Raw genomic sequence first — 12,166 nt, 5'->3', positions numbered from 1 at the left:
TTGATATGCGCGATTGCAGATCCACTTCTGTGACTCGCACACAAAGAGTAGCCTGGGTTGGGCGCCATCTTGGTTCCATTCCATTTTTTTTTTTTTTTTTTTTTTTTTTTTTTAATTTATTTTTGTTAGAAGTAAGTACAATAGTGTGGTACTTGAGTACCTAATACATAAATACATATTTCCATTCTTGTACAACTTCATACTTTTGATTTAATAATAAAAGAACAGTGAGAGAAGAAAGAAATAAGAAATAAAGAGTGTCGGAATAGATAGTCAAGCGAGTAGAAACAGAAAGCAAAAGAAATAAAGGATAGAGATGAAAAGTTAAAAGATTGAAAGAAAAGAAGACAGTAAAGAAAAGAAAGATTAGGGGAGATCTACCTATCTTGTATTTTTGCCCATCCGTCACCCGGTTCTAAACCGTTTAATTTCTAAGGTTATGTTATGTTGCACCATATGCTTGCAAAAAATTGATAAAAGGAGACCAAATCTTTTCCATTTTGACTGTTCTGTGGTGAATCACATCAACTGAAGCAGCAGTAATGGGATTGCTTGAACAACAAACGCACTGAGAATCTGCAAAGGTAATGGGGCCAGTAAAATTTCAGCCGTTGCCGTTTGTTAAATTGCTACCGTAGGAAATTAAAGCTTTGTTTCTCACTACAGATCCAAGTTCTTCCCGAAGGAGGAGAAACATCAACCTTCAAACAGTTCTTTAAGAATTGGAAAGATTTGGATCAGAGCGAGGGTTTCGGAAAAGTATATGTCACTGAGACAATTGCCAAAATCAAGCAGATTGAATTTGATGCCTCCAAACTACACAGCTGCCCTCAAATGGCCGCCAGGCATAACATGGTCGATAATGGTTCTGGACAAACAGAGGTAAACTTACAATCCTCATTCAAAGCAGAATGTATTGGATTGGTATGAAAAATGGCATAGGTTTCAGGTGGGAAGGGCAAGACTTAAAAGGGATGTGAGAGGCAACATTTTCACAGGGTGGTGGGTACATGGAATGAGCTGCTCGGGGAAGCTATAGAGGCAGATACAATTACAATGTTTAAAATACATATAGATGGGTACATGGTTAGGAATGGTTTAGAAGGATATGGGCCACACACAGGCAAGAGGGACTAACTCAAGTAGACAATTTGGTGGGGATGGATGAATTGAGGCAATAGGCTCATTTCCATGCAAAATAACTCTGACTATGAAGTTATTACCTTTTCATGAGATTTGCCCCCAAAGTATCGTGCTTCTCACCATATAAGGGCATAACCTCATCCTTTCTAGATCCAAATCAATAACCTCAAATCTGCTCTCATTGAAATCTATATGCCACAGTTGTGTGATTCACTCAAACTATTCATTGTATTGTATTTAATGCTAGTATCTACATTATTTAATATGTTGTCTTTATTTGTCAAACATAGGTAAACATAGGTATGTGACTTTTTATGCTGTTGTCTAAGTTGACGATTAGTTAATTATTTATAAGTTACCAATTAAATTATAAATGTATTTTACCTGGAAGAAATCGGGATAGAAATATGGTTTGACAACTCCAAAAAATAACATTTGTGGCGTTGAAAACTGATCAGCAGGGGAAGGGCAATCCTGTGCCCATTTCTGAGTCTTGTTGCATCTATCTGGAAATTCAATCCTGACGTTTGGCAGGATTATTACATTTCCCACCACCATGTTTTCCAGAGTGCATCAACAATAGTGCATCTTACAGCATTAACATGCGGCAAGATTAACAGCCTCATTAGTCTGAGTAATAACAGTCCTTACATACTCACAAGCTTGTACTAACATTGTTTGCTCTGATACCGTGCTATTTAAATAGACAACATTCAGGCTGAATCTTTGTCCTCACTTGGATCTATGACCTATTGTGACCTCAGATCCACCTCACATGTATCCTGGATCATTTTGTCCATGGAGGTCAGGATCGGGGCCACACTTTCCTAGCCTCAAGGTTATACGAGGCTGCCAATGCTGATCCTTTGGAACACCCCATAGTTTGTTACTTTGGTAAGCCTTCACAAGCTGCATTGCCAAAAAAAGGAGTTTGCATTTACCTTTCGTTCAGAGCACAGCAGAGCAGTCATGAAGCATTTGCGTACATCTCTTGCTTCTCCGAAGAACAGGTATTCAGTAACTGCACTCATGTGTCTGCAGGAACATCTCTATCAACTCAAGGAGAATAGGACTGTATAAGACCAGAGGATATTGTTCTTCACCTCATTGTTACAATGTCAAACACATTGCAAAGAAAAAAAATGTGCACACATTGGCGACAATTGCCACTTCCCCTGTACTCTTTGTAGTTATGCCACCTCTACTCTTTTAGTCCAGATGAAACGTGTCGATCCAAAATATTCACTGTCCATTTCCATCCATACGCTTGTTTTGTTGCACATAATTGATCCTTTTATGATCTTTGAACATGCCAATGAGCTTTACAGTCAATCATATCCTTTTCGTGAAAAGTAATCTCTCGAGTAATAGAGATAAATGACCCAGACAAAATAATACTAGGAAAATCCCCCAAGTTGCAATGTACTGCTGAAAATATCTATTTTCCCGCTATTGAACATGGGGAAAACTTTGCCAACCCACAAAGCTCAAAAACTCAGAAAGTTCTGGAGATATTCAGCAAGTCAGAAAGCACCTGCGAAGAGAGAAACAAAGACTACATTTCAGGTTAATGATTTTCATCAGAAGTTACTGTTGTACGCCTGTTGTACCTTTGTTGTGACTCTGGAAGGACCACGAGTACACATGTTTAAGATGTTATCATGGTGGAGCTTAACTCCAGGCTGTTTATTCCAAGGCCGCCTGGATCCAGAGTGACCGCCTAATCACACCCATCACTTATATACACAGCCATACAAAGTAGTTCTTGGATACACAAAGTAGTCCCAGCAATATCACAACATCCCCCTTGTCTTATATATTACAACATCCCCCTTGTCTTATATAAAATTGTTTTCTTTACCATTCGAGGGCTAAAATATATTTAACAAACAAAACCAAAACACCATTGCTTTTTGCAAACAAAACCAATAACACAACTAAACACAATTGCTTTTTTTCGCCATCATGGTGGTCACTCCTCTGCGGAATTTCACTCATCTCCGTGTGGTCACTCATCTCCGGGTGGTCACTCATCTCCGGGTGGTCACTCATCTCTGGGTGGTCACTCTCTCCGTGTGGTCACTCATCTCCGGGGGGTCACTCACTCCGTGTGGTCACTCACTCCGTGTGGTCACTCCACAGATATATACATTTATACAAAAGCATCAAATATAATACATTAAGCTTTCATTACACAGATCACTACACAGGTCATTAAACACAAAATATTCATTTTGTTCCATATCTTCCCCTCAAGAAGACGTGCTGTGTAGATCAAACGTAGTGTAGGCTCTAGATGCTCCACCACCATGATTTGCCTGCCACTGCTGGCCTCCCACTGCTGGGCTGGCACTGCTGGGCTCCCACTGCTGGGTTGGCACTGCTGGGCTCCCACTGCTGGGTTGGCACTGCTGGGCTCCCACTGCTGGGTTGGCACTGCTGGGCTCCCACTGCTGGGCTGGCACTGCTGGGCTCCCAATGCTGGGCTGGCACTGCTGGGCTCCCACTGCTGGGCTCCCACTACTGGGTTGGCACTGCTGGGCTCCCACTGCTGGGCTGGCACTGCTGGGCTGGCACTGCTGTAATTGCGGTGCGATCGCGCCTCTGCTGCAGTGCGCTCTGGCCCCGCCCACAGGTGCTCCCCGGCAGCTGTCGCTCAACTTTTCGAACGAGCTGCCGCTGGCCCCGCCCACAGGTGCTCCCCAGCTCCGCCCACAGGTGCTCCCGGCAGCTGCCGCGCAATTCCAACGCGCTGCCGTTGCCTCGGGCCCAGGGCCGTCCCGACTCTACGGTCGACGCGCCTGGGTGAGTATTTAATGCCTCGGCCTTACCGGCCGCCGCACCTCCGCGGGTGGTCGGTCCCTCCGGTCGCCGACCCCCTCCGGTCGCCGCACACCTCCGTGGGTGTCGGTCTCCTCCGGGGCTCTCCCGGTCGCCGCACACATCCGTGGGTGTCAGCCTCCCCCGGTCGCCGCACACCACCGTGGGTGTCGGTCTTACCGGTCGCCGCACACCTCCGTGGGTGTCGGTCTTCCCCGGTCACCGCACACCTCCGTGGGTGTCAGGTCTCCCAGTCGCCGCACACCTCCGTGGGTGTCGGTCTCCTCCGGGGCTCTCCCGGTCGCCGCACACCTCCATGGGTGTCGGTCTTCCTCGGTCACCGCACACCTCCGTGGGTGTTGGGTCTCCCGGTCTCCTCCGGTTGCCGCACACCTCCGTGGGTGTCGGTCTTCCCCGGTCACCGCACATCTCCGTGTGTGTCGGGTCTCCCGGTCTTCCCCGGTCACCGCACATCTCCGTGTGTGTCGGGTCTCCCGGTCTTCCCCGGTCACCGCACATCTCCATGTGTGTCGGGTCTCCCGGTCTTCCCCGGTCACCGCACATCTCCGTGTGTGTCGGGCCTCCCGGTCTTCCCCGGTCACCGCACATCTCCGTGTGTGTCGGGTCTCCCGGTCTCTCCCCCGCGATGCAGTCGCAGGCTTCTAATCTCGGGCCTACACAGGTGCTGGGGCGCGACGTGGGCCTACACGCACCTCCCCCAGCAGCTTGCAGCGTCACGTCGGCAACTCGGCGCCGACTACTGAGCAGGTAACTATACCAACTCACACTGGCCCTGTCGGGATGCACTCCAAACGTCCCGTACCGAGCTGGAAACTTTTCTTTTGTTTTGTTTCCCTTCAGGGCTCTTTTTTTTAATTATTATTATTTTTTTTTAACCTTTTCTACTCGGGCATGCTTCATTCCCTCCCTAGGCGAAACACCAAGCCGCTGCCACCATGTTGTACTTCGTGGTCCGGTACCTGTTGTACCTTTAGTGACTCTGGACGGACCACAAGTACACGTGTATAAAAGGTTACATTGCTGGAGCTCAACTCCAGGCTGTTTATTCCGTGGCCACCTGCATCCAGAGTGACCGCCTAATCACACCCATCACTTATATACACAGGCATACAAAGTAGTTCTTGGATACACAAAGTAGTCCCAGCAATATCACAACATCCCCCTTGTCTTATATATTACAACAGTTACCAGCAATGCTGTTTGTGGAATCTTTTATATTCAGCTGAAAGAAGAAAGAAGACAGTTCATGGTCTCATCCAAGAGCCAATGGGTTTAACTCCGCAGAATGTTCTGAGGTTATGGAAAATTGAGTGAGGAATAAAACAGAGACTTCTGCTGCTGCTGCCCATTTCCTGCTGCGTGTACTGTTAAAATCATCCCCTGGGTTGTTTGTGCTATTTCTTTTGACTTATTATTTTTCTTGATTCATGGCAACAGTGACTACAATTCAATAGCAATTCACGATTGGTGGTACATTGTAATGTGATGATAAAGTGCGTACAATAGATAAATGGAAGATGGTTTTTACTTTTGCAAAATGATCACATATAGTATAACATGGATGACCAGCAGCTTCCTACCACCATTTGATTAGCTGAGTCTATTTAAAGCTGCACGCTGCCATTTATTGAAGGCACGGAAGTTCTGACTTTACTTCACACTTTTCTCTTGTTCAAGATTTGGCGAGTTGAGAGCAGCGGGCGGATCCCGGTCGACCCTGCTACGTACGGACAATTTTACGGCGGAGATTGTTACATCATTCTTTACACCTACAAATCGGGACAGATTATTTATACCTGGTGTGTATATCAACTCAAATTTCTCTCCGAATGATTATTTTCAAAAGTTTTATTCTGACATATTCTAAGTCTATTCACCATGAAGAACCAAATTTGATGAGAATAGCTATGTTTCCTATTGTTGGGATAAGCCACTGGTAAATAGCAGTACAAATTAATGGGATCTAAAAAATCAGATTTGTTTCATTTGAGATGAGTTTCCTCATGATGACAGAGTTGACCAGTCTCACAGTTGTGTCAATTTATGGGGAAACTTGGACAAGCTTTCTTTCAAAGTTGGCTTCCTTTATTTTAAGGAGTCTGAATTACATCACAAGGGTAACCTAGTAAGTATTTACCAGCAAAATATTATAAAAGTTGATATAAATGGTCAAAATAACAACTTCAATTAATTATGCTCAGAAAATTCAATATGGCATGCAGTAGATTATGAACAAACAGTCAGCAGTGAGCTTCTACCTTTGTTTTAGGGACCTCACTGCCTGGTGCCAGAATAAGTCTACCCGAATGTTTGACTGTATGATATCAAGATGATAAAAAAGAGATTGAAAAAAAATTACGAGCAGGTGCTTAAGATATGAAATAAAACAGAAAATGCGAGAAACACTCAGTATCTCAGGTGGTGCCTTTGACCTGAAACATACTGTTTCTCATTCAACAGTTGTTCCCTGACCAAAGGGATCCTTTGCTTATAGATTATTATCAGATTGATTAGAATGGAAGAACGTTTGTTACAGTAAACTAATCAACCAAAAGGTCCCATTGCCTGAAAGTAATGTCACTACAAGTCAAGTCGCAAAGCATCGATAAATTAAAATTAAAATTTTTGATGAGTTGTCACATCGAAGGCATGACAATATTGGGTTGTCAGACCTGAGCATTATACAGCTGCATCATTGATGTTTAATTTAAGTAGGAGTGGAGAAATTGTTTTCTTTGAAGTGCAGCACCACTGGAGGCTAGATTCTTCTATGAATACTTTGATAGGTCTTCTCAGTAAAATGAAGGAAATAGACACGAGAAAAGGCAAAAGATTAGTTCAATCTCTAACAGAGTCAAGTGCAAATATGGACAAGAGTTGTAATATAATTTTATACAGTATTAGCCAGCAGAAAGTATTCAGTGATACAGGTATATTTATAATCCAAAGTGGAATAAAGAAGAACACCATTGCCTCTAAATTGAAATTCAAAAAAATCCCAGAAAATCTCAGTTGACCTTGAGAAATAAACAGCTGATTGGTGTCAAAATTCATGTAATGCCTATTAATGCAGATAAGATAAGCCTCTCACATGAGCACCTGTTTTCATTCACAACAAGTGATTTTTTTGTAGGAAATATCTTGTTTTTACCTTCCTAACAAATAATCTGTTTCAATTGCTCCATAGAGTAAACCTTCGTTATCATGGATTAAAGGGGAGAGATGGTATCCATTATTACTGATTGACCACTATAATTTGTATCATTTATACAATGATAATCCCTTCATACAAGGGATTTTCATTGTATAAATAGAAGAAACAAAAAACTACAGTTACTAGTTAATACACAAAAGGCACAAAGTGCTGGAGTAACTCAGCAGGTCAGGCAGTGTTTCTGGAGAATGTGGATAGGTGGCATCTCGGGTCTAGACTCTTCTCCCAACCCTAGGTCTGGAACTGGACCTGGAATCCAGGTGAGTTGATGGCCGGGGGAGAGGCAAGGATCAGCAGAGTAATTGTTGGTGATACGTGGCGGCTGGAGTAAGGTAAGGGTTGGCGATAATGGTGTCGGCGGTGCTGGTAGTGTTGTTGGCAGTGTTGGTGGAAGTAGCAGTGGTGGTGGAAGTGGTGGTGGAAGCAGCAGTGGTGGTGGTGGAAGTGGTGGTGGTGGAAGCAGCAGTGGTGGTGGTGGAAGCAGCAGTGGTAGGGGTGGGGAGGGTGGCAGCGATGGTGGCGGTGGCAGTCGGAGTGACATTGGTGGCAGTAGCGGGAGCAGTTGGGGTGGTGTTGTGGCAGGAGCAGCCGGAGAGGTGGAACGGGCCGGGATGGCGTCGGCAACCCAGCCTGGCAGTGAAGGTTGGTCCGCCTTAACTGAAGTCAGTTATAAAGAGGTCCTGACAAATGACTTTAAATGACCGTACTTTTTAATTTGCCGATGGTGTCAGATTGCTGAATGTATTCCCAGCAGCTAGCTCAGTTGAGAGGTGTGAGGTGGTGCAATTTGATATGTCAAACCAGGGTGGAACTTGCATTTAAAATGGTGGAGCTTTGGAGAGTGTTGTAGAACAGAGATCTGTGAATCCAATTGCATGGTTCTCTGAAAGTAGCAAGTCAGATGATCAAAGTTCAGCACGTTTTCTTCATTGGGAAGGGTATTGAGTGCAAACGTTGGGACATCATGATACAGCTGGAGAATTTGTTTGTGAGACCACGTTTAGAGTACTGTGTGTAGTTCTGGTTGCCCAGCTATAGAAATAATGTCATTAAGTTGAAAAAGGTTCAAAAAAGATTCACCAGGATATTGCAGGCTTGAGTTGCAGGCTTGAGCTATAGGGAGAGTCAGGATTGGCTGGGAGCATAGGAGGATAGGGTGAGCTCATTGAGTTATTCAAGATAATGAGGGGGCATAGATAAAGCGAATATTCACAGTCTTTTTCCCAGGTAGAGAATTCATTCACCCAGCATAGTGGTGCAGCAGCAGAGTTGCTTGCTGCCTTACAGCACAGGGATGCAGGTTCAATCCTGTCTGTATGGAGTTTGTATGTTCTCCAATTGTTCATCCCAGTTTGGCAAAAGAACAAACCAGGAAAGGTAGTGCATCCGTGGCTAACAAGGGAAATCAAGGATAGTATTAAAACAAAAGATGAAGCATATAAATTAGCCAGAAAAAGTATCATACCAGAGGACTGGGAGAAATTCAGAGTCCAGCAGAGGAGGATAAAGGGCTTAATTAGGAAAGGGAAAATAGATTATGAGAGAAAACTGGCAGGGAACATAAAAACTGACTGCAAAAGCATTTATAGATATGTGAAGAGAAAAAGACTAGTTAAGACAAATGTAGGTCCCTTGCAGTCAGAAACAGGTGAATTGATCATGGGGAACAAGGAGATGGCAGACCAATTGAACAACTACATTGGTTCTGTCTTCACTAGGGATGACATAAACAATCTGCCGGAAATAGCGGGGGACCGGTGGTCTAACGAGATGGAGGAACTGAGGGTAATCCAGGTTAGTCGGGAAGTGGTGTTAGGTAAATTAAATGGATTAAAGGCCGATAAATCCCCAGGGCCAGATAGGCTGCATCCCAGAGTGCTTAAGGAAGTAGCCTCAGAAATAGTGGGTGCATTAGTGATAATTTTTCAAAACTCTTTAGATTCTGGAGTAGTTCCTGAGGACTGGAGGGTAGCTAATGTAACCCCACTTTTTAAAAAGGGAGGGAGAGAGAAAACGGGGAATTATAGACCAGTTAGCCTAACATCGGTAGTGGGGAAAATACTAGAGTCAGTTATTAAAGATGTGATAGCATCACATTTGGAAAGTGGTGAAATCATCGGACAAAGTCAGCATGGATTTATGAAAGGCAAATCATGCCTGACGAATCTTATAGAATTTTTCGAGGATGTAACTAGTAGAGTGGACAAGATAAACCAGTCGATGTGTTATATCTGGACTTTCAGAAGGCCTTCGACAAGGTCCCACATAGGAGATTGGGGTACAAACTTAAAGCACACGGTATTGGGGGTTCAGTGTTGAGGTGGATAGAGAATTGGTTGGCGGACAGGAAGCAAAGAGTAGGAATAAACGGGTCCTTTTCGGAATGGCAGGCAGTGACTAGTGGGGTACCGCAAGGCTCAGTGCTGGGACCCCAGTTATTTACAATATATTAATGATTTGGACGAGGGAACTGAATGCAATATCTCTAAGTTTGAGGATGACACGAAGCTGGGTGGCAGTGTTAGCTGTGAGGAGGATGCTAGGAGGCTGCAGGTGACTTGGATAGATTAGGAGAGTGGGCAAATGCATGGCAGATGTAATATAATGTGGATAAATGTGAGGTTATCCACTTTGGCGGCAAGAACAGGAGAGCAGAGTATTACCTGAATGGTGGCCAATTAGGAAAAGGGGAGATGCAACGTGACCTGGGTGTCATGGTGCACCAGTCATTGAAAGCAAGCGTGCAGGTGCAGCAGGCAGTGAAGAAAGCGAATGGTATGTTGGCATTCATAGCAAGAGGATTTGAGTATAGGAGCAGGGAGGTTCTGCTGCAGTTGTACAGGGCCTTGGTGAGACCGCACCTGGAGTATTGTGTACAGTTTTGGTCTCCTAATCTGAGGAAAGACATTCTAGCCTTAGAGGGAGTACAGAGAAGGTTCACCAGATTGATCCCTGGGATGGCAGGACTTTCATATGAAGAAAGACTGGATAGACTAGGCTTATACTCGCTGGAATTTAGAAGACTGAGGGGGGATCTTATTGAAACATATAAAATTCTTAAGGGGTTGGAGAGGCTAGATGTGGGAAGATTGTTCCCGATGTTGGGGAAGTCCAGAACCAGGGGTCACAGCTTAAGGATAAGGGGGAAGTCTTTTAGGACCGAGATGAGAAAACATTTCTTCACACAGAGAGTGGTGAGTCTGTGGAATTCTCTGCCACAGAAGGTAGTTGAGGCCAGTTCATTGGCTATATTTAAGAGGGGGTTAGATGTGGCCCTTGTGGCTAAAGGGATCGCTGGGCGGCATGGATTTGGTGGGCCGAAAAAGGCCTGTTTCCGGCTGTATATGTATGATATGATATGATATGATATCAGCCATGATCATATTGAATGGCGGTGCAGGCTCGAAGGGCCGAATGGCCTACTCCTGCACCTATTTTCTATGTTTCTATGTGACCTGCATGGGTTTTCTCCGCTATCTCCGGTTTCCTCCCATGCTCCAAAGAAGTATCGGTTTGGAGGCCAATTGTCTTGGTAAATTGTAAAATTGTCCCTAGTGTGTGTAGGATAGTGTAAGTGTGCGGGGATCGATGGTCAGTGCGGACTCGGTGGGCTGAAGGGCCTGTTTCCACACTGTATCTCTAAAACACAAAACCTAAAACTAGATGGCATAGGCTTAACAGGGGAGAGATTTAAGAACAACCTCAAAGGTAACCATTTTACTCTGTATCTGGAATGAGCTGTCAGGGGAAGCAGCAGCAGCAGAAAAACAAAATGATTTCAAAATACTTTGGACAGATATATGTATAGGAAGGGTTCAAAGGCAGGACAGGACAGAAGCAAAAAGCAAAATGCTGGAGGAAATCAACAGGTCGGGGCGTATCTGTTAAAGCAGAGGAACATAAACACAAGGAATTGCAGTTGCTGGTTAGTCTCGACCCAAAAAGTCACATATCCAGAGATGCCAGCTGACCCAGTGAGTTATTCCAGCACTTTGCGTCCTTTTCTATGGAGGCAGAGGGATGGGCGACAATTATGGTCGAGACGCTGTATCAATCAGGACTCAGATTTGACAACTTCAGGATTTAAAAGTCTTCTCAAACTCAGAGGAAGAATAAATTATTTTGAGTGGATAACCCTAAGGGACTGTAGAGCAAAATGGGCCAAGAAACTAGATGAAACTGGAAGTAAATAAATCACCTAATGAAAGTGCAACAAATGAAATCCTTCAGTATAGAATTCCTATAGTTCTTGCAATTGCTCAGACTTGAAAGCAAACCTTATATTTTCTGCATTTGGGTTTTGCAGAGCACTGAGGCAAAATCTTGCAGTTTCCATTTTTGGCAGTATAATATGCAACAGCTTGATTATAATGCATTTTGTCAGTTCTAAGTGAGGCTACCAGATGGAATACTTCTTCCTTGGGGCAAGAAGACTCTGACTTAGTCTGTCATGCCCACTACAAATGACCTTGTGACAGGGAGTGGAGAAAATACTTCTTCCTTGGGGCAAGAAGACTCTGACTTAGTCTGTCATGCCCACTACAAATGACCTTGTGACAGGGAGTGGAGAAATGAGCAGCATGGACCACTTTGAACATTTGACATCTGCCATATCCCAGAGCATCTACTGAAGAAACCAGCTAGCGATGAAAATAAAAAACACACTCATAATGAAACAGCTGCAACAATGAGTATGGATCGGTTTAAAAGATGATAAATTCAATAAAAATGGAAACATTTTTTCAAATTTCCAATAAATAACATATCAATTGGATGTTCAGATGGGAGATTTGCAATTTTTTTTAATACTTAACATAAATTGAGTTTATACAAAACTAAGGGAATAAGTGAAGAGTTTCTAGTTAAGCATTACCCATTTTTCTCTACATTCAAGTATTGTTGAAATAAATCCAGCAGACATATTTAAATGTGTAAATCTAGTTTAATTTACAACCATTAATTGTATGG

General features: G+C 43.9%; 1 protein-coding gene across 1 annotated transcript in view; it reads left to right on the top strand.

The window, feature by feature from the left end:
- scin (scinderin) overlaps positions 1–12,166 on the top strand; it is a 102,728-nt gene that overhangs the window by 63,646 nt on the left and 26,916 nt on the right. Inside the window, exons 8-9 of the mRNA XM_078422015.1 lie at positions 667–882; positions 5,662–5,783. Of these exons, the coding sequence (XP_078278141.1) occupies positions 667–882; positions 5,662–5,783 (338 nt within the window). The remainder of the gene's footprint in view (positions 1–666; positions 883–5,661; positions 5,784–12,166) is intronic.

The sequence above is a fragment of the Rhinoraja longicauda genome, chromosome 2, assembly GCF_053455715.1.
Source record: "Rhinoraja longicauda isolate Sanriku21f chromosome 2, sRhiLon1.1, whole genome shotgun sequence".
Taxonomy (NCBI): Eukaryota; Metazoa; Chordata; class Chondrichthyes; order Rajiformes; family Arhynchobatidae; genus Rhinoraja; species Rhinoraja longicauda.
This window is presented reverse-complemented; position numbering and strand designations above follow the sequence as displayed.